Below are 23,054 nucleotides of genomic sequence, written 5' to 3'. Positions count from 1 at the left end.
CGTGCAACTAAGCAAGTGCTGGCTGCTCTCAGCTGAGCTAGATATGCCTACACTATGTATCAGTGGATCCTACTGGAATCTACAATTAGAAGTTAAAGCTAAGCTTGACAGTGAACATATGACTTGCTACAACAGGGAACACAGTTTATAGTATTACAGGAAACACTTTGATTCCCACATATGGCATAAACCAAAAGCGTTATTTGAAATACTCGTCTTCTAAGGTTAACTGGACATAAAATAAGCTTGGAGTGACCAAAGCAAAACAAATGCATGTTCATAAGTATGTGTGCAGTTGGAGGTGAGAATGCAGAATTAGTTGCAAAAAAAGTTTGAGTGCATTGATAAGAGTTGATCGGACTAATGGTTGCTTTTGTCTGGAATTTAGCAAGATCTTCGTAGACAGGCATTTCAGTGCTGCTGGTTACTAAGAAGCTGTAGTGAGAAAAGAATTGCAACAGGTCTCTAGCTGGACACTTTTAGTGCAAAGCAATGGAGACCTTGGTGTCTGAATATCCTAACGTATCTCATTTCTTAAGGGTATTTTGAAATTCTTCCAGGGAGGATCACATAGAGCTTCAATTTATGAAGACTGGGATCCGTTCCGCTTTCGTCACATGATACCTTTGGAAGCACTGCAGGTTCGAGCATTGGCAAGTGCAGGTAATGTTCCAGCTGCATGAACTTGGCAGTCTTTTTAATGTTTGTTTTGGGGATGTTCACTGATCAGTGTTCGTCCTTAGTACGTGTGTATGCAGCTTTGGGGACCTGAGAAAGGAATCTAATTGCCCTGGAGAGAAAAGAAGGGGGCAGAAGCTCAAATTCTGTATCTCTGCCTTGTCAGTACTTTTTTGAAGGCAGTCAAGGTCCTGGAAAAACAGGACAAAGTTATTGCCAACTCTGGTTTGTTTTGTTCCTCTTTTAGAGTCTTGAAGGAAATCTTGCAACTGTGAGAAAATAGGGCTAGTGAATTCTTTTTCTTGTGGTAGATGGCTTCATGTGAAAGTTATTGTTTAAAACTGAGATTTTTTAACATATGCTCCTGTTCTTCCACATAAGTGAAAGTGGAAGGAACATAGGATGTAGCTGTCTGTAAAAGTTACGCCTGTAAAATGTGGAAATACTATATGAAATATCCAAAGAACTGTTTTTTTCCCCCATATTTTATAGGACTGGGTGACTGAATACAAAGTTCTACTAGATTTTGGCCAGTTCATGTCTGTTGTTTCATTGGCCACTTTCCCACTGCTGCCTTTCATCCATAAATTAATATTATTTTCAGTGTATAATTTGTTGTCTCAGACAGTCTTAAACCATTTTTTAGGGTGATGGAATAAGTATTGTAACTGAGGTTTATGATGGGAACCTGATGTATGAAATGCTATTTACTTTTCGTTGCAGATGCAGAGACCAATTCTGTATGTGAGATTGTCCATGTTAAATCTGAGTCTGAAGGCAGGCCAGAAAGAACGTTTCACCTTTGCTGTAGGTAAGTGCGTTTCCAAATTTTCCAATGGCAGCTGCATCTCTGCATCCCAGCTTGCCTTTGTCATTTGTTTAAGGCAGTCTGGGAACAGCTGGTGGGGAAGTGAGCAGAGGGCGTTAGAACCTCATTTCTGGCAGGCAGAGTTTCATAAAGTCTATTAAGATAAAGGCACAGATCTATCAGCCTTGCACTTGTATGGGAATGTCCTTATTACAACTTTCCTTATTATGCTAGGTAGATGTTTGTGTGTCTTGTTTAGCTGACCTTCCATGCCAACAAGTTCCAACCCCTGTTCCTGGGGCATTACCCTTTTCTTAAATGAATTTTGTCTGTCTTTGTCATGGTGGTTGCCCTGACGTGTTTTAGGCTTGAAATCAGAAGTTGGTACACAAGGTTTCCAGGGTCCAGTGGAGCTGATATCAAGCCAATTCCCACTACTAGGTAGTAAAGATTTGCAGGACTACTTCTTGGTGTGTGATTATGGGAGACAAACTGAGATTGAATTAGTCACTATAGGTCAATTTGATGTTTATCAGAGAAAGCAAAGTTTGTGGTTAGTATTGGAGGGAAAAGGAAGGCTCGAGGAGTGAATGGCTAAATGTTTTGTTAACATACAGAATATTTATTTCCTTGGATGTCTGTTGCAATTACTACACTAATAGCTTTATATACTTTAGTATAGTTAGCTTTGCCTTGAAAATACTGGTTTAAATTGAGTCTTCTCTGGGGAAATGTACGCCAGTCAGTCTTCAGTTTTAAATTACAGTACTGATTATTATTTCACTTTAAAGCTTTAAGCATTTTGAGCTTTAAGCAGTTTGCAAGAGGTAACTCTGCCTCTTGTATTTTCACCTGTTTTTCAGTTCACCAGAACACAGGAAGGACTTTCTGAAGGCAGTGCATTCGATTCTGCGGGATAAACACAGAAGACAGCTTCTTAAAACCGAAAGTTTGCCCTCATCCCAGCAATATGTTCCTTTTGGTGGAAAAAGATTGTGTGCTCTAAAAGGTGCAAGGCCAGCCATGAACAGGGCAGGTACTGTAGGGCTACAGACTTTCAAGATCCCAGTAACCCCAGCACCATGGTAGGACGTGGTGTTATCTGATACTTGTGTACTAGGATTGGCATTCTCTCCTGTGTATGTAAAAACTGCTGTTTTTCCATGCTTCACCTCCTCGAGAGCCTTAAATTGCCTCTGTTTACCTTGCTTTGCACTCAAGGTTCAGCTTCAGAGAAGTCCTTCTGGCATGGGAGGAAGAAACAGGATTTCTGTCAATACCAATTGGCTGTGCACTTTAATCTGGAAATGGGTTTCAGCTGAACAAAACAGAAGCCCGCTGCATATTTCTTAAACAAAAGCATGTACAGAGTTTTCAAGCTAACCCTAGCACTTTTAGCTAAAATTCACTTGGGGGAGCTGATTTTTCTTGTGCGTGATATGGTTTGGAGAGACAGCTTTGTATGTCCTCCGTTTTTAGCCTTTTCAGCTCTATTGCTAAAGGGCACGTACTTCTCACTCTTTGAGAGGCATGCACTTGATGCTATTATTTTTGTAATGGTCTGTCCTAAACCACGGATTTTCCTTTTTGGTTGACTTCAGGCAAAAGCAATGAGAAAATCCCAGGGAAAAGCAGGTTTCACTTTCAGAACACTAGATGATGGAGGGAAGAAACACTTGCTTCCAACTGAAAAATACTCAGCACTGCTGCATGTTTTGTTCTGGTCTGTTTTTTTTTTTTTTTCTGCTCATTAGATCCAGCAATGTAGACAACCAGGCTTTCTGTTCCTCTTCTGTAATAGGCTGGCCAGACCAATAACATTTGCAGCACAGCTTCTAACTTGAGGTGATGCTAGCCATCAGCCTCAGAGGCACTTAAAATAGTAAGAAAGAATATTCAGAGGAGGACCAAAATGCATCTGTTTTACCACAGTGCTTCTTCAATCAGCCTGTGGGGTTGATGTGTAGATGCCAAAACTTATTTTAGTTTGGCTTGGCAGTGCATTTGCATGATGAATTCTGCTGCAATTAACTATAGGGAAAAGTCTGGAGATTTTAAGACTTGCAACTGTTGAACTTGGTGCATGTTTTGAGGGTCAGGGATATTAAAATGTAACCCTCTCCCCTCAAGCTGCTAGAGTTCAATGAATAAAAACTGCAAGTGCTAAGGCGCTGTTTAGTGGAGGGAGACAAACTATAACCTTGGAGTTCACCTGCTTGTGATGGAGCTACCTGTGTGCGCAAATAAAGTGCTGGAATGCCTGCAGGTCCTTTGGCTGTAGGATTCATCCCCTGCTTTGTCTCATAAGCCTCTTATGAAAATGTTCCAACACAGAAGATGTGAATTTGCTAATTGGGCCAGTTGCAAAAGCTAGCAGACTAGCTGATGCTGCGTAAGGAACTTCTGAAAGGTTTCTTTGTTTTTCTTGTTTTTTCCTCCCTAGTAAGGTGAAAGTGTGGAAGGGAGTAGCAGAACCTGGATAGGAAACTTCCCCATAAATAAAGCAACAACGCCAGCACCTTCAGTACCGAGGTAGCTACTTGGAAACCTGTAATGTTGCTCTTAGCCAAGACAAAGCAATTTCCCATATCGACGTTTAAGGCTAGTTGAGTTTTGCTGTGTACTGACAGCAGGGAGCTGCTCCTGAGAAGCTGAGCTGAACAGATGCACTTTGTGCTGGCTGGCTGCCTACCGCTTAGGAGGAACAGTAATTGTGGGCCATTATCCCAGCTGTGGATCTGAGTAGCAGAAACTCCTTTTTCAGCTGGAGAGAGACCTGTGCCGAGGAGCTGAGTGAAGTATGACTTGCCTGCAGGGAGGATGCTGAATGACTAGGTCATTCTTGGGAGTCTGCCTGGTTTGCGCCTAGCGGTGTTAAATAAAGGGCCCTTGGAAGACTAACTTTTTAAAGGGAGTTGTACCGTGTGTAAAAAGCCTCTGGGGTTTTATCTTTGTGTGTGCACAGTGTCAGCCCCAAGCAAGTCTCTTGGGAGGAGGAGGCGGCGGCTGGCCCGAAACAGGTTTACCATTGACTCAGATGCCGTCTTCACGAGCAGCCCTGAAAAAGAGCCCCAGCAGCCCACGCACAGTGGGGACACTGACCGCTGGGTAGAGGAACAGTTTGACCTTGCTCAGTATGAGGAGCAGGAGGACATCAAGGAAACGGACATCCTCAGCGATGACGATGAGTACTGCGAGGCCGTGAGAGGTGCCGTGGCCGACCGAGAGCTCCGGGAGCGGCTGCAGGCAGCCTCCATCACGAGCAGCCAGCCGTGCCAGGGAGACCACGCGCGCCCGGCCATGGACACGCACGCCTCCAGGATGACCCAGCTGAAGAAGCAAGCGGCCTTGACCGGCATCAACGGCGACGTGGAGGGCCACGGCGAGGAGGTCATCTGGGTTAGGCGTGAAGACTTTGTTCCCAGCAGGAAACTGAACACGGAGCTCTAAACTGGTCCCCTTCCCTGCCTGGATGCGTAGGTCTCCCTGTCCTGCCCGCCCCCGGCACACCGCCAAGAGCCGATCCCCGTAGATTGCACACTTGCACACACCATTTCGGCAGCTGAATTGGTCCAAAGCCATGTGGCCACACTCTAGGCAACTGTAAAACGCTCAAAACTTGGAACGGAGTAAGCTTAAGGTCCTGTCTTACGTTACCAAGGGCTTTCACACTCTTATTTATTCTAACATAATCAGGGGCTGAAATTAAGTGTGGGGAGAACATCACTGGAAAACAAATTACTCTGGATGTCTTAACCTACGTGCAGCAAACTAGCTTATACAATAGCACAACAAAGAAAGGGTTTTATAACCGTAAAGCATCAACCGTAGGCTCATCTCCTTAATGAGGAAACTGCCTTTTTAACGTGTACAGTTGCAGTATTCTTACTACTTTTCCCTCTTTAAATGTAAGAGAATATACATGTATTTTAGGGATGTGTGAGGAAAGGTTTGGGATTTATGTTGTGTTAAGTCCTCTTGGTCTGTGGCTGGTCTAATTTAATGTCAATGTTGGAAGCTCTAGTTTTGCATAATGTTATAAAGATGCCAAACTCTCTTAAGAGACCCGAATTTAACACTTGAAGAAATATTTTTTTGTATTTTACCTGAGATGCAGGGGCACAAAGGGATAATAATTTTACAGTGTTAGCTTAGCTCCACGTCTAGGATACGAGGCTAGCTTTTTGCAGAGGGTTAGGAAAGGTGGTTTTTATATTAAAATATGAACTGGAAACTCTTATTTAGGTATAACTTTCTTCAGGAAAAGGATTACTGTATATGTTTGAGACTGGAGTTTAGTTAGATAATAAAAAGAATAAAATGGCATGACCGAATTGTAGTGGAGCAAACCGATCTATGGTGTAACCTTGCTGGAGCTAGTGCAGCAACATCATGGATTCGTTTGGTCTGCTTTCTCTGACAGTTTGGGCATAGGGGACAGGGAATTCATGGCCAAAAAACTGACCTCATCCACTCTCCTGCTGTGGGTGAAACTAGTGTATTTTCATTCCTTTATAAAAGCTTTTCCACTGCAATAGAATATGAGTGAGTTCTAAACAAGCAAACCTCTTTAGCATTTTAAATCTTTTATTTAAGCATTTAAAACAGGGTAAAACGTGACTAAAAAGGTTTTTAAGTAACTTCCAAATACAAAACACAAAATAGCACTTTTTTTTTAAGATTTATATAGCTTTTCCCATTTCAGTTTCACCTATGGAAAAAAAAAGATTATATGAAGTTTTCTTTTTTTGGTATCTATTGATGTTTGACACATTAGTAGGTACTTTGAAAACCTGAAATTTTATAATAGCTTTAGGATTATATTTTATAAAATCCACTCTGACTATATTTTAAAACATAATGAAAATTATTCCCCCCGAAATCCATCACTGTCTTTGTGTCCCAGCTAGCATTCCTGCCTTGCCCCCCACCCACTTCTGGTTTCTGGTGCACTATACTTGTTCTTACGATAGCTTTCTCTCTCTAACTCTTTGCTATCTTCTCATTTCTTTTCGTAAAAGCTTTAGAAAGGTTTCTATACCTTTTGTATTATCACGCCATTGTTTTATATCATCTACCTGTCAGTTGTGTCCCAGCATACTAGAAAAGCAGAGGTTTTAGCTGTCCTGTGCTGTACCCAGCGGAATACAGTCAGTTCTGGAATACTGGAAGGCTGGTACTGGAAAGGTACCGTTGTTCTTGTACATAATGTCATGACATGTCTATGTCAAAGGTTCTTATATATTTCTTTTATAAGCTGAAAGAAGGTCTATTTTTATGTTTTTAGTTCTATGAATGGAACGTTGTAAATGCCTGTCAGAAATAAAATACTGGAGGAAAAAAAAAGTGGTATGTGTACATGTGTGCTCCGAGACAGAGGTCCTTCTCAGTGAAGGCAAGCAGGAAGCATGTCTTAGGACAGATGAAGCTGTCAGGATCACTCTCCTTGCTTTAGCAGCCTCCAGGAGAGTCTCTACTGTTCAGGTTTCCAGCCGTGGTGCTGTGCGCTCTAGGTCCTGTGTGGGTGTCCCCTTGAAACAGGCTCATCTGGTTGCAGCTTTCAGCAGAGCCCTCAGCTCTGCTTTTTGTGTAGTCTGTAACAAAAAAATTCCTTTAGTGGGAGCACTGACTTTTAAAATAATGTATTCGAGTCTAACTATCAATGCATTTCCTAAAATGTGTGAAACTTCATCATCTAACGAAACGAGTGAAAAGCATGTTAATGCTTGTTTGTGAGTTTACCTGAGAACAAATGTGAACAAGTATGAACTTCTATTTTAAAAGCCATAACCTCTCTCTTAATGTGTGATGTGTTTGGCTGTGTTCACGTGTTCATTTTCTCCATGGCTTAGTTTTTACTGGCTACTGCAGTATTTCCAGCAACTGACTACAGCTTTCAGACTGGATACAAAGAGCTCGTTCCACTGCAATAACATCACGCCTTGCATCAAAAATTAGTATTATGTGGCTAATTTATCTCGTATCAAGCCTTACACAGAGGGTTTGATAGGTGGAAAGTGTAAAGCTTCAGTGTAGCTCTTGTATTCCCACCTGCCAGCCTCTATAGCTTAGGAAAGACGTGAGGTCTGAACTGTGCGGGCTTAATGTGGGTGGGTAGGGCTCAGCTCATGTCTTACAGACATGAGAGTTGCCATTTTCTTTACTATATCCACAATCAGTTATGCCTGTTTCTTTTTCTGTGATGCTCACAAGAAACGTAAGTAGGCATTTAAAAAAAAAAAAAAAAAAGAGGAGTGGGTAGGAGAGGAAGTAGCAAATCCCAGAAGAATTCTCTTGATACTGGAAGAGTTCTCCAGTCTAGCCGTGGCCACTTGTTTGACCAAAGCTGGTCCCTTTGGGGCCCTGAATTGTACTCCAAGTGTAAGGATCCCACCATGGGTAAGAGACTGCTGTCTTCTGCAGGCTGGCAGGAGCTTCTCTGGCCCACGGGTGAGACCCTGACTCCCACCTTTAGGGGAGCTAAGACTCCAGCTCAGTCCTTAGGGGAATGAAGTCTCCTTGCATACAGGCAGTTTGGTTGTGTGTGTAGCTTCTGGCAGATTGTCCCTAAAAGGTGGGCTGGTGGGGAGCAGGGAACTGTTTTATTAGAAAACAGGGGTTTATTGCCCGTGCTGCTAGAAGAGCCTTGCAGGGCCCCAGTCATCAGTGGGCAAAGCACAGGCATCCCTTAGCACTGAGGTTTGGGAAGTGCTGCTTAACTCTCTTAACTCTCTTTCACCAGTTTGTTGTCTTCTCTAGGCCTCCTCAAAGACATGCTTTGCTTGCACCAGCTTCAGAACAGCACAGGGAATATCTTGTTTCTGAGGTGGTTGTCTCTGCAGCTAACACATTGAGGATGTGACCCTGCTGCCTGTGTGCTGCTAGCTGAAATGCGGCCAGATAATCGTGGGGACAGCAGTGCTGCCTCCCCCACAGCTCCTGTTCCCACTCCTGATGTCGTAAGCTTCTTTGCAGCTTGCTTTCCTTTCCCTTTAATTTTATTCTTAACAATTGCTGAGAAACTGTTGAACAGTAGAGTTCTCCTTTTTAATCTTTTCAATTACAAGAGCTGCCCTGCACATTGACTGAAGACTGTCAGCGTGTCAGTGCTGCTGAACAAATCTAGTCCAGAATTTTGGAAGCCTCCTGAGGCCCGTCATTGTTGGGGAGGTAAGGAGAGGAAAGAAACTCTGTGAAAGATTGCTTCTTCTATTTCTCTTTTCCTTTGGCCACATCCTGTTAGTAATACATATCACCCCTGTGTCATACATGGTCACGAGCTTGAGTAGCTTTTTGCAGTAAACAAAATCTTACAGTAGCCCTAGGGCCTGGGTAAGTTGCTCCCATTTTAAGCCTGACAAATGAAGGCAGGTAGAGGAGTACGCACAAGGTCACGTAGCAAGCCCGTGGTACCAGTGAAACGGTTGCAGAAGGTTGTTCATCCATCAGGCTGGGTGATGTTTCCTTTTCATTAATGTAAGGAAGTAATCAGAAGTAGTAAGGGATCATGTCTTGTGGCAGAGTAACAAAGATGAAGAAAGTCATACTGACTGCGAAGGGAGCTTGGGATTGTTTATCCATTGCGTACATCCAGGAATACACTAATACTGCGGTATCTGGCTGGCTTTCTCCTTTCAATTCTCTGTTCACAGTCAATTTAGTAACAGGAAAGGGATGATATATTTTCCATGTGACCTTACAAAACAAATCCATGGCTTTTGCAGCTGTTCACCTCCATGAACGGGTGTTACAGGTGATGCTGACTGTACATAACCTTAGGGGAATATGAATATGCCCCTGCTCCTGAAACGAGAGCAGGCTGCCCATAGCACTAGTGCAGGCTCCCTCCTTGGGCTTTTTCAAGAACTGCGTGGCGAAAGCCTTGACAGCCTTGTCTGATCCCAGAGCTGGCCCTGCTTTGGGCAGGAGGCTGGACTGGGAACCTTGCTGAGGGCTCTTCCCACCTCCTCTGTCTTATGCACCCCTCCTCAGCCCGTCACACAGAAAAAGTTGCTTTTTTTTCCCTCCCCCAATGTGAGGAACAAATGGCAAAATGTATCTATCACTGGCACAGGCTGCCCAGAGAAGCTGTGGATGCCCCCTCCCTGGAGGTGTTCAAGGCCAGGCTGGATGGGGCTTTGGGCAACCTGCTCTGGTGGGAGGTGTCCCTGCCCATGGCAGGGGGTTGGAACTGGATCGTCTTTAAAGTCCCTTCCTACCCAAACCATTCTGTGATCTAGAATTTTGTATCAAAAGATGAAAATACTGTGATGAAACTTAGCGGACAAATTCTTAGGAGATAAAGCTTGGTGACAGTCTTCCATTGTAAATGCCAGGCATACAGATTTACTTTGGGGGTGAGCCAAGTCACGAGGCCGTAAGTCACCTTGTCCTGGTCCTCTCACCCCCAGTGAGACCTGCTTGGTGCAGATATAGATGCATTTCCTGTGATGTCCCAAGTGTATCAAACACAGTAGATGGTGGCAGTGGCTGACTGCCATTAATCCTTGTGACCTTGCTGCAAAAACATCACTGGACTTCTATCTAAACTACGTTTGGGTACACAAAATAATGTTTTCTGCTGTCCTGTCTTCTCCCAGTTGAAACAGAATACTTGAAATGAGAAATTCTCCCCTTAACACCCTGGTTTAGCACAAAGGTACTACTGCCACTTCCGAGAGCCTGGTAGGCATTTAAGGCCAGCATCCTAGCCAAAATGCAGCTACGTTGAAGGAGGGACCTCTTGGAAAAGGTTGCAAGGGACAGTGGAAGGTAGGGTATGCCACAGTGCTCCCGTGCAGACGTGCCCCATGTCCTGCCTCAGAAAGCACCCACAGACTATGTCAAGGGAAGAACAGAGCACACATTCGTGATGCTTCCCCACTGCACTACAGCTTCCATGCATTTTCAAGGTCTTTCTGAATGGGATGTCTTCAAAATGGGTGGATTAAGTTGCCTAAACACAGGCAGATGGTGCTGTTTCATGGTGTAGTACCTTGAGGCACCTGAGAAGATCATAGCATCCTGCAGATCCCAAGGTCAACTCTGCTGCCCACATCCAGTCTTCCGGTGCTTCCTCAGAGGTGCAAGACACCTGCCTGTGTGTGGGGCCAGGAGGAGGCAGGACCTTCAGGTGAGTGATGCTGTCCTGGAGGGGCAGCCAGAATACGGCAGGGAGTCCTGGAGATGGCACGAGGCAGCTGAACCCCACCCTCCAGGTTTAGTAGATCTTTGATGACTTCTGCTCCAGAAGGCTGTCCAGTGTGCCCTTGATGCCAGAGAAACTTTTTGTGTTCAGACATCCTTTGGCAAGGAGTCTCAGAGGTCTGTTACCCACTCAGGTGCTGCCAACTATTGCTTGTTCTGAATTTTGATCCCACTAGAGTTTCATTCGACTCCCGCTAACATTTTTCATTGGAGGAAACTCTGTCAGTCTCTACTGATTTTCTTCACACCATCCATAATTTTATAAAACATTTTTCAGAGTGCCCTGTTTCCCTTGGGGGTAACAGTAAAACGGCATGGAAAAGAAATTACATCAAAATGGCCTATGGTATATGCAGCAGTTCCTATACCTGTCGCATCTCCTTCAGCAAGTTAATGTTTGTTACTTAATGTAGCATTATTTTTGGCTTGTGATTCTGCCAGACTAATCCAAAACTTTTGGGAAGTCAGTGAAATAGCAGGATCACAAGCCAGTGCATCAAGCAGAAAGCACATAACGAGACGAGCACGCACCAAGCAGTGACAAGCAGCTTGCGCACACCAGCTCGCTGTGCACCTCGCTGCACCAGAGCTGAAATCCTTCCCACTGCTTTGGCATAAAACCACAGAGCTACCACGAGCCAGCAGCCGGCGTGAAACAGAGGAAGCAAGAGGGAAACTTCCTCCTGTGGTTTTCTCCTGCAATTGTGTGCATGGTTCGGAGAGGCAAATACATTTCTGAGCTCTAGGACAGGCTCCGGTAGCGTGTGCTAGAGAGGTGTGTCGGAGCCCCGTGTCACAGCTGTGCAATTAGCTGATGACCCATGTGAAATCACATGCTGTTACAACAGCCAGATAACCTGCTCTCGGGGAAAAAATGGTTGAGATGAAATAGGTATCCCGAGGAAAGAAGAGATAATTAGAAATAGCATGCTGGAAAAAAAAAAAAAAAAAAAAAGAGAGAGCAAGAGGGCCAGAAATTAATTACTGTTGCAGGAACCGGATCAAAGCCAGGAACGGAGAGTCACAAGGCTGCAGAGACACGTGAACTGGATGTTAAGTGGTGCTGCCCTGCCTCGGGAAGGAGAGCGGGCTCCAGGCCCAAGTGCACGAAACGGGGCAAGGGAAGAGCCCAGCGCTCCTCCATGATGAAGGGTCACCGTGTCTGCGTTTTGTGGCCTGAACCTCGCTTTAAAAAAGGGGCAGCTTCTTCTTTTTAAAGTCTTCTTCACCCATTTCTTGCCATTGCCATGCTCTCCTCCAACATCCCCCCCTCAGCCTGGAGCCAGGACCCATCTGAGATCCTTGCCCTCCAGGTAGAGCAGCAGCGCTCTGGAGCAAGGAGCTCCGGAGCAAGGAGCAGAGGCAGAAGAGGTGTTTCTGCAGAGGCTGCGGTGGCAGAAGCCCACCGGGTCCTTCCCCAGGGCTCACCCCCGGGGATGCTCCGCTGCCGGCGGTCCCCGGCTCCTTTCGCTCCCCGGCCAGCGGAGGTCGCTCCTCCCCTGCAGATGCGCTGTGTTTCGCTCCCTCATCCTAATCTCAAACTGGCTTTAAAAGCCGGGGGGATGACTGCTTTAATTAAGCAAACAAGCAGGAAAAAGATAAAAAAAATAAAAAACTAAGCACACGTGCTCTGTCGGTAGTCGAGCACTGTACCCTGTGCTCTGCATTACACAAGGCACTTATGCACGGATACGGGGCAGCCGCCGGCTTTGCGCAGGGCGTTGGGTGGTCTTTACGTCATTCGGTTGGAGAAAGTAATTTGCAGGGATAGATTCGGATTCGCTTCTTCTCAGTGGAGATTAAACCCCCTTAATTAACTCCTCAAGGGATATTAGAGAGGTTCGTATCTCTGTAGTCGTCCAAGCACTAATTGCAGCGGGACTGATCCTCCCGAGCAGTGGGCATCATCCCTGATTAACGAGGGCAGACTCTCCCTAAAGGCTGCCCAGTGTTCCGTATTGACTCCCCATAGGGACTGAAGGAGCTCATCAGGGATTTGGGAAGGAGGGAAGGGACAGGATAGCATCTCCTAGCAGGCGAATGTGTTGAAGGTGGCCAGCTGCTCAGCGCGGTGATGGTGCCTGTATCAGTGGGCTGCAGATGCAAGTCTTGCATAAAGGAGAAACTGATTCTGTACCTGCACTTCTTGCAAGTAGCCTGCACTCACCCTGTTGCTTTTGCAGGGTCAGCAGGACATTGTGGTAGCCAGCAGCCACCCACCATTTACAGATTTGCACAGTCTCTCTGGCATGGTGGCTGTGCATTGGCTGGGTGGGCCAACACAAGAACCTAGCGTCACTGAAGTTTCCTTTGAGTACTGCTGCAACGTCTTTAAAAATGGCAAGTGAAGAGCATTCAAGAGTTCTTCATGTCACTACAGAGAGTTCTGGAAATCAAACGTGCTGTTGGAGAAGACAGAGGGATATGGAGGCATGCTTAACATTGGCATCAGTGGAAATGTAGTTCAGAAGAATCTACTTCATCGTCTCCCCCAGGCTCCTAATACAGCATAAAGAGCCCTTTAGATCATAGAAGAAGCAGCTAGAAGAAGCCAGAAGACTCAACTACAGGAAGAGCATCAGCTTTCTTCAAGGTCACTGCAATAACAGGCTATTAGTTGAATTATGCACTGGAATAATAGTTCAAGAAAAAGGAGATAAAGGCAGCAAATAACCTTAACTTAAAAATGATAAGAAAATCCAGCCCTATGCCCCCTCAAAACATCACAAAGTGTGAGAAAATGAGGTGGCTGGTAATGAAGTGATTTGTAAGTGACCCTTCTTTCCCTGCCTTCCCTTTAAAAAGTAAAGAGGGAGCTGTTGTTAAAAGTAAAATAAACCAGAGTGTGCTGGGATTAAATCTGCGCTCTGAAAGCAGTGGTGAGGTCTGGGGAGGACATTTTACTTTAGGGTATTGAGGCTGGATAGCCTGAACCTGCAGAGCATGTCCCTGCTCCACGGCGAGGGCTGTGGGGCACCCCAGTGTTTTGCAGAGCAGCTCAGAACACCCCATGCAGAGCCAAGCTGCTCTGGGCTGGCAAGGGGCTCCCCACTCCCAGGGATTTTAATTTCTGTGATCGCCATGCCCAGCTCTCACAACCATGTTTTAGCCCTCTGTTAAGCTCAGGTCTGCAGCACAGGGGGAGTTCTCTGCTGGCTCTGACACTGAAAACCCACATGGATGCTGTTGCTCTCACCTGGACAGTTCTAGGAATGGGCTATAAAGAAATCATGCACACTGTAAAATGCTGACTGATGACTCTGCACTGACCAATAAGCATTAAAATACACAGCACTAATAGGCAGAGGGTGTGCTTGGCATGAATCAAAGGAATTAATGCTTTGCAAAGCTATTAATTGTCCCAAGTACTTTGTCAGTCCACAAAGATGTCCCATCCCTGAAATGACTGATATTGGGGAATGAGGAAGACTCTTACAGGATGATAAAACCTTGATCCCAAAAACACAGAAGTTTAGAGCAGTACCATAACATGGACAAGTAATCTCACAGCTATGTGTAAAAGCTGCAGCACTGGTGTGCAACACTGATCTCCAGCCAGAGAACAGATGTGCTTGTGGCAAGCAAAGTGTACTGAATAAGCTTTCAGACCCACTCTGGTCCTGAAAGCATTTAAGGAGAAGAAAGGATGAAGGCTGCTTCCAAAATGTAACTGCCTATGATGCTTCTACAACTGGGAAAGGTCTTCTCTCCAGTTGTAGCTGACAGCCATATCAGTGGACCTGTAACATCTGGTTTTGATGGAGCATTTTCTTCCCACAGCTCCTACATCGCTTGCAGGTTGTTTTGTGAACATCCTTGAGACGCTGTATGCAGTATGTGCTTCTGAAACCTACCGATGTTAGCCATGTGAAGGGACAATGTCACTTTGCTAACTAATTTAAATTCATCTGAATTTGAGCCTTAAGGGACTGTTAATACAGCACGGTGTAAGCATGAGACAGAAATGCTGACAAACCAGTCCTGCACCCACGTAAACATCTCTCATGCTCAGGTGCTGCCTGGGAAAAAACCATTACAGCCCTTTCCCTTGGAGCAGCAGTGGGGTTGAAGGCGACAAGGACGCTTTACATTAGCTCTTCTGGCTGCTGCTATTAAAGCTGTGTTTATACTGTGAGTGCTCACACTTGGCTATTGCCATTCCCACATGGCACCAGGGTGACGCAGTCGGTGGGAATGCTGTAGCCTCCTGCTCTGTGAAAATGCCATCGTGGTGTGAGCTGGAAAAAGGCATCACAGGTTGGCAGGCTCAGTGTACCCCTGACAGCCCCGATTTAAAAAGAAGTACATCAAAATCAAAGCACAATGAGAGCTGAGTTGTGCTCAGGCCTACCAGTGGCTAGGGGAAGTTCCTCCCACCATAACTCCTTCATGGAGAGCAAACATAAATTTATCCCATCAAGCGAGAAGGCGATCGCCTCTGTGGGGGCTGTTTTGGAGGCTGGGATACGTAAGTCTCTGTAATGCAGAGAGAAAGCAGGCTTATTTCCAACCTTTAAGGAGAAGACAGAACACAACATGCACTATATTCAGTGTAACACTGCATTTCGAACAAACACACATTGTCTACGGTGTGGTAGGGGGTGCCAGCTTTTTGTCTATCTTGGTGCTTATGGAAATGCATAATTTCTGGCAATATGTGTTTGCCCTTCCTGATCCCAGTTGTCTCTCTCTCCCTGCTTGCAGAGACACGTTAGTGGGCATGTAGGAAGTGGGTATGGCCCAGCTGTGTTCCGGAACAGATGCAGCTCAGTCTAAGGTGACGCAAAATATTACGACATTTAGAGGGAGCCTTGTTGTGCCTGTGGATAAAATGGTCATGAGTCATGTTTGTTTCCTAAAACTGTCTGTTAAAGAGGTGCAGCTATACCTACCTGATGGTAAGCCCTGCACCCCTTGAAAATTGCTCTCTTCTACTAGTGGAGGCAGTTCCACACCAGTTCTCCTGGTGGCATGGTGGTTCTCTGGGTTACCAAAGGTAGGGGAACAAAGGAGAATAAGTCATGTTATCACAGCACAGCTGATGTACAAGCCTTTGATTGCTGAGCACAAAGCCCTGTGACTTATGGCACATGATATCACAATTCAGTGTGGTTTGTTGTGTCATGTTAGTGGGTTTCAGCAGTTTCCTCTGGCTGTTTTCGTGGTGCTCTGGCATCACACTGAGTGTTTAGTTAGGAAGATGAGTCTTGCAGCTTTCATTTATGGGAGTTTCAGGAGAGCTGTTGGTGACTGCTGGCTGCTGTGTGTGACAATAGGTTGCATAGTCAAATGTCAGGCATTCATCTTTAAAAAGTCTACCTTCAAATAATAAACAAGTAGTAAAAATACCTCCTTATTTTTCTTCTTTCCTTTTCCTTTTTTTTTTTCCTCTGGACTCTGATTCATCTTTGACTTCGAAAATAAGTAAGAAAATATCCTAGACTGCCCTAATAGACTACACACAAAAATCGGCTTGGAGGACTGGTTAATCAGGGGCTGAGGACAGTATAAAAGCCTTGTTTCACTTACAAGCTGGCACAGTAGACCAGGCAAGAAGCAGGTACAGACCAGAGCCGTCAGTGCACATTTGCAATAGCGTTAGCTGGCTCCGGGGTGTGCTTTCCAAGCGAAGGTCCCAGTCATCCCCACTTATCCTGCCACAGTTCGTGTCGCAGAGGGATTTTGCTGACACTCACCTGACGTCCTTTTGGGCTGAGTGAAACTGGAGGATCTGCTCCAGGAGCACACCTCATGCACTCTGAACTCTAACGAGGACGTCAGGGTCTGCACCGACGACCCGGCCAGGCAGCTCTTGAGGCCTGGGGGACTTGCCAGAGCTGTGTGCACTAATAGAGGCTCTTGAAACACTAGGAGGTCATGCAGCACTCTGAAGTGCCTCTTCAGCAACAGAGAGGCCAAATATGTCTTCAGGCTTGCTGCAAGCCTCCAGCATTATAGAGGAGGAGGGATGGGAAGGGTGCCCTGCCCCTGAGGGTGGACCATGCCCTCTCTCAGCTCTGCTGCTCCCCTGGGCCTCGGTGGTGGTCCCTGGGTACCCGCATCACCCCGGGGCTGAGGCTCAGCAGCATGTCCTGCTCAGGGCCTTGTGGCTGGAGCCTCTTCTACACCATGGGTCATCATGCCTGCTGCTTCAGTTTGGTGATGTGGCCAGGGTTTGTTGCTGTTAGTCCCAGCTGGGATAGGCTGATCCTGTGAGTAACGCTTGCACCGTTGTCCTGGTTTGCCCTCACCCCTCCCTGCCTGCTTTCCAGATCGATCTCTCCCTACCACACAAGGTCTAGGGCCTCCCCACTAGCCCTAGCTCATCTCCCTGATGTTTAGAGGCCACGTTAGCCCTCTTGGGGAAACGTTTTGGTTGTGCTTTGAACAATTCTGCTTCCCCATAACAGTGTTTGGGAGCGGGCCCGGAGAGATGTGGGCAAAGGCAATGTGCTTGCCTAGAAGATTTCCTGATCAAGTGCTGCCAGGGAGTGAGAGAAAAGGGTGAGAAGACAAACCTGACAGGCCATCTGGTGCTCTTTAGTCATCTGCTGACATTTGCCACCCTGCAAAGGAATGTGGGTCCTGATGCGGCCCACCCCTGCACACCCAGGGCTGCTGCCCCGCTCTGCGATGCAGGCAGGGACATGGGTGCCAGCCGACCCTGTGCTGAGGGGATGGAGGGCTCTGCATACAGCTGCCAAAATCTGGTCCTTGTTGCTCTGGTCACGACAACAAGCTGTGCAGGGCAGTGTTTGCAGCATTGCCTGCAGCCCTTCCCATGGCAGCCCCCAGTAGGAGGGCTGGAGGCACTATCCACCTAGCACCACCTGCCATAGGGCTGGTGGGACTGGTGCTGTGTGGCCTGAGTAACCACAGGTAATTGGGGATGGACTCTTGATTGGGATCTGGGTCTTAGCCACAGTGGAGTTTGGGAAGCCCTGGAAAGTGCAGGGTCAGGTGATTTTTTTTGCTGGTACCTGCTAGTCACAGAGTCCAAAATTAGGAAGATTGGAGGAAGGCTATGTAGACATGTAGTATCATGACACCCCCGAAGGGTTAGCCACTGACTGGTGGGTGTAGGGAAGCCATGAGTCGTCAGAGGGCAGTAGCTATCCTCCTGACTGCAAGTATGGGCTCCCAAAATACTAACTGGCAGTGACAATGTTGCAGCAAAATCCTGTGCCCCTCCACACTTGGCATGCCACCATTCATGTCCCAAGGATAACGTGGGGCCAAACACCTCTGCCCAGGACCTCTGGCTGACGAGGTGCAGCACAAGGACCCAGAGAACTTCATTGCTCCACCTTCCCCTCTCAACCACCAAAACACCCACAAAGGCTGGTGATGGGCTGTCTAGTGGGCTGTCCTGGTGTGTCTGCCTCACCCACATGAGTAAGCCTGCAGTGTCCCCCAAGGGGACGTGCATAGGGATGATGGCCAAAACTGGAGCTGCAAGGTGGTTCAGGGACCAGGCGCTGTGGCACCACTCATCAGCCAGCAATTTCCCTTCCCCCTGCCCCCACTTCATGTATATATATTGAGAAACTGAGTGTCCCTTGTCAACCCCAAACTCTGCTTTACTTCACTTGGTCCCTTCCACAAGTTGCCGTCTGTTCTCATCCTAGGTGTGGCCTATAGAAAGCAAGACTGCACTATGTTGCTGTGATAATGCTAATCTACTTAGAAGAGATTAGAAGAGAAGAAACTTTCTTTGATACAATTTGTAGTGTCTCTCTATCACTCTGGTACCCTTTTGTGACACTGCAGTTGGGACTGCCACCATCTTGCTGACTTCATGGTGGCCATCAGATGAAAGCCATCATCTGAATAATTTTCTAGTAGACAGGAAAAAACGTGTATTCTTTGTTTTGTTTTGTTTGATTGATTGGTTTTTGTTTGTTTGTTTTTACTTCAGGGTTGATCAAACACTGGAAGCAGTTGCCCAGAGAGGTTGCAGACTCTCCATCCTTAGAGATATTCAAAACTCATCTGGACATAGTCCTGGACAACCTGCTGTGTGTGACCCTGCTTGAGAAGGGGTTGGACTGGGGAGTCTCCAGAGATTCCATCCCACCTTGACCATTCTCCTGTAATTTGATGATTCTGTATTTCTTCTCCCAGTACAACATATTAATAACAGCTCAACGTGGTGTTGCCCTCTTTCGGTTCTGTTCTACCAGGCCATAAGTATTTACACATTTTTATATTATGTTCTAACATTTTATTTGCTGCAAAACAAGAGATGTTTCTGAGTCTAGAATGGAAATATTTGTATTGAAATCTTAACTTATTTTTATGTTTAGGAAGAATGAACAATTTGTGTACAGCAGATTTAATATACTGGGCGAATAAGTGGAAAAACAACAGAGGAACAATACACAATTAAGACTTTCTTTTTAAGAGATGTCTGCGCAGATGCTATCTAAAATATTATGACAGTACATTTGGCAGGTTGGCTTTGAACCTGAAATGCTTTCAAACAATGTTTTAATAAGGTTTTGCAGCTGATTTCAGTGAGCATAGCTTAGGAAACACATCAAAACTTCAGAGACTGAGTATCGAAGCATTTTAGATAATATCAAAAAAGTTTAAAATTGGAGATAGAAAATCCCTAGCCAGTTACCTACCTCATTCAGCTAGGTAAAACAGGATGGCTTCCCCTGAGCATTTGTGAGTATGTTGGACAGAACATTTCCTGAAGGCAATAATTCAGTTTCCAGAGATTTAGGTTTCTCGCCGTGCCTGTGTGTAACTGCAACATCTGTCTCACACTGGGAAAGCGTCTCATTAACCAAATAGGTATCACATAATTTGTTAGTGCTGATAACTTCTGTACTACCTCTGAAGTTCAGAGAACAGACTGTCCTAGCTGATACAACAGGTGAGGTCTATGGGAACATTGAGGTGATCACTTGAAAAAAGTCATAGCAAATATGCTTAGGGGACAGCAGCCATCTAAGAAATAAGAAAACCTTGTTTGAAAAATTAAAACTATAATGAATGTAAGGATTACAGCACGTGTCCAGCAGGAATTCAGCATTGCAGAGCCTGAACACTCCTGTCTCGGTCCAGCAAAAAAGCCCCTAAGCACGTACTTAAACACAGTGTTATTGATCTTGCAAGAGTCACTCACCAGCTTAAAGGTAAGCATATGCATGAGTACATTAGGAATTCAGCTCACTGCCATGATTCATAAGCGACTCTAAAACAATGCACGACAAAAGCAGAGGGCCAAATCATAGATCAACCAAAACAGATTCTTTTCCAGCAGAAAAAAAAAAAAAAAAAAAGAAAAAATAAAGGTTTCTTAAAAAATGAAAGAAGGAGATGGATATTTCTTAATCACTGCAGGCATAAATGGAAGAAAAATTGCTAATCAGGAATCCATTGATAACCACACAATTCACAATCATCTTACCTGCATTATGTGGAGCTACACTCTTGCCTTTTAGAAAGTGTGAGGAGGAAAACGCAGCTACCAGCAGTTAGAAAAAGAAATGTGAGAAGTAGCTTGAAAGAGATTTAGATATGATGAAGTGTAATTTGAGCATTTTCCTTAGATGTTTATTGTAAGCATCTTCTTAATTCTTCATATTTTTTTTAAATGAACCTCCTAAAATCTGCTACGCAATTCTGGTCCCATAGACAAGGGAAGTGTAACTTCCTAATAAGCAAGTTGGTGGGATGAATCTCACACTGTCCCCTGCCCCATCACATGCTTCAGGTCCACACATGGGACCTGCAGTACTTCAGGGACTGGTAGCGTCCTGCTACTTTACCATAAGCAGGGTACATAAGGAGGATGGGGGGGATTGTCAAGCCACCACTGCAACACATCCACCTTCCTGAAGTAGTTTCTTACTAGTTTTTAACTCAGATTACTGGATACAGTGGTAGTTCACAACTATCTTTGCCCTCAAGTGGTATCTTTATTCTCAAAATGAGGAAAAGAAGTGCTGCTATGGGCACTGGGCACTTTCCAGGTGGACACTGAATAAAAGGAAACCTGGGACAAGCGCTTGTTTTCTGTGGTGGATCAGGGAACTGATTGAGATTTGACAACTCTCAGCCTTTCCACAGAAAAAGACAACAAAGCTGAGCTGTGTGCTTGTGCATAGCACTGTTAGTGCAAAGCAAAATGGGCGTCTTTCACAGAGGACCTTCCTCATGGGGCTTGCAGAGCCCCCTCATCTCATGGTGTAACTCACCTCTTCTGAAGAGGAGTGGGAAGACAAGAACACGACCCTGGTGTAAAACTTCCTTTCCCTCTGTGTACGCTGCCCACTGCTAATAGCTTGAGTGAAACTTGAGCTCATTTTGTCATGAAATAATTCCCTGAAGAAATAATGTGAAATTCAGACCTCTTATTTTCAATGGCAGTAGTAAAAAACATGCATGGGAGAAGAGAGGGACTTTGCTCAAGGCATATGGAGGCACGCATGGATAGCAGATCTCATTTAGAAACTTGGAGCCCCAAACCCCCTTGTGTTCACCAATGACTTTGAAAGTGATTTGGTTCATAATAGCATTAGGAAGTGCCAAGAGAAATCAAGCGCTTATTGTTAGTACTGCAAGAGCAGAGAGGGAACCCATTTCTTTCCTTTTGTGTTATATAAATAAACGCACAGAGGAATGGCAGTCCCTGACCCAGGGAAGAGACCGTCGTGGTACAAGCACACGATTAGAAACAGTTCTCTGCAGAAGCTCCAGCCCAGGCAGGCAGAGGGAAATACAAGCACAAGCAAAAGTATTAGCTCTCCCTGTGTCACTAGGCAGAGCCCTGGTAGAGCCTGCGCAAAAGGAAGATAAAATGGCATGTCAACAGGAAGGATTTTCTTTGGCGTAAAACACAGTGACATCAAAGATTCTGAACTAATTTGTTTTTTGTCAACTAGATGAAGATATTAGGTTAATGCCTTTTGTTCCTCGACAGAATGTTTTAGTCAGCGAACAGAATTAATTGTGTTGACATAATGGATTTATTGTTTCAACAGAATGCCTGTCTGTCTTCGTGCGGGGGAAAAGGGATTTGACAAAACTAATGCTGATACCAGGGGATTCTTATACAGCTGAATTATCAACCTGATAAAATGCCACTGGTGTAGAAGGGAACACAAAGGAAAACAAAGAGTCAATAGTCCGGAGGCATCAGTGCTTATAAGACGTACACCAAGAATACATTAGGCTGTACAGTTCTGGAGGCTTTGTGCAATGAGCAAGGTCCTCCCAACATGGACCATATGCTCCCGTGGAACCCTGCCTGCAAAGGGGAAAGACCTCTTCCAGGGAACCTGTCAGATCTGCCTACAGACTGGGTGTGTGAGTAGGGAAAGCACTCGCCAGCCCTGCTCAGTCAGTGCTGCCGAGGGCCACCTTTCTGCATGGCCCTGGGGGCAGAACAGGGGGCTGGACCAGAGAAGAATGAACTTTGGTGGTGGTGAATAGCCCTGTGAAATCCAGCTGAGAAGAATACTGCTTGCTATATGGAAGACTTCTATGAAAACTATGTATAGAAAAGTACGCTTTTTTTTTTTTCTTTTCTCTGTGCAAGCTGCTTCTGTCTGCATCAACAAATGAAAATGGATCATGTTCCTTCAGCTCCTTTCAGACAGCATTTCCCAGATGGACCCGTGAGTTTTAGGTTTGGAAAGAGCCATCAGACTTCTGCACTTGTGTCCAGGAAGAGGGCTCGTTGCATTTACATGCTAAGCAGGGTACAAAGCCTGTCCACATCAGCCTTGCTCTGCACTGGGCTCTCCTGTCCCAGCTCTGGGTGGAACCAGGCTGGAGGGAGATGGTGGTGATGTGCAGGCCCAAGGAGGACAAAGAAAAGTGGAAGACACAAAAGAGATGAAAAGATTAGAGAAAAGGAGATGTAAAGAGGAGGGAAAATTAGTTAGAAAAGAAGATGAAAAGGTAAGAAAGCGGAAAACAAGCCAATTTCTTTGTCCAAATCCAAGTTAATGTGAAAAAGTAAGCGAGTTCGTTACTTTTCTGCAGACTGGGCAGTGCAGAATAGTTTTCCTAAAGCTCCCGAAGCCCTCAAGTATGACCAAAGCCAGCAGCTGCACTGAGGACAGGAGCAGGAGGCCAGCTCGGCGATCCTTGAGTGAGCACACACCAGGCCAGCCCTGGCACCCAGCAGGGGTGTCACCACTCCAGAGGGAGTTGCCCCAAAGCAAGCAGACCCCACTGAGTAGGACATACTGTCTTAGAAGCAACACTGTGCTAAGCAGCTACAGTGCCTTGAGAGCCCAGCTCACTTTTTATTGTGCTGAGCAGCGGGACACATGATCCCTTCCCAAAATACCCTGAGCTGAATTCTGTGTGGTGCTCACTGCTCAGCTCGTCATGAGGA

The 23,054-nt window shown here is 45.7% G+C and overlaps 1 protein-coding gene across 11 annotated transcripts in view; it reads left to right on the top strand.

The window, feature by feature from the left end:
* TIAM1 (TIAM Rac1 associated GEF 1) overlaps window positions 1-19,689 on the top strand; it is a 189,949-nt gene extending 170,260 nt beyond the window's left edge. For 9 of the 11 annotated variants that reach the window (XM_035545776.2, XM_035545784.2, XM_035545778.2 and 6 more), the window contains 4 exons: window positions 561-663; window positions 1,402-1,489; window positions 2,350-2,522; window positions 4,452-6,881. In XM_035545776.2, the coding sequence (XP_035401669.1) occupies window positions 561-663; window positions 1,402-1,489; window positions 2,350-2,522; window positions 4,452-4,936 (849 nt within the window). In that variant the 3' untranslated portion in view covers window positions 4,937-6,881. Of the gene's footprint in view, window positions 1-560; window positions 664-1,401; window positions 1,490-2,349; window positions 2,523-4,451; window positions 6,882-18,611 lie in introns of those variants that run through there. The other 2 variants (XM_050715965.1, XM_050715960.1) reach the window with 2 other exon arrangements.
* Window positions 19,690-23,054: the final 3,365 nt, after the last annotated feature.

Source organism: Cygnus atratus, chromosome 1, assembly GCF_013377495.2.
Source record: "Cygnus atratus isolate AKBS03 ecotype Queensland, Australia chromosome 1, CAtr_DNAZoo_HiC_assembly, whole genome shotgun sequence".
NCBI classification, from domain to species: domain Eukaryota; kingdom Metazoa; phylum Chordata; class Aves; order Anseriformes; family Anatidae; genus Cygnus; species Cygnus atratus.
The sequence above is the reverse complement of the archived record's forward strand: the minus strand, read 5'-3'. Positions and strand labels throughout refer to the sequence as shown.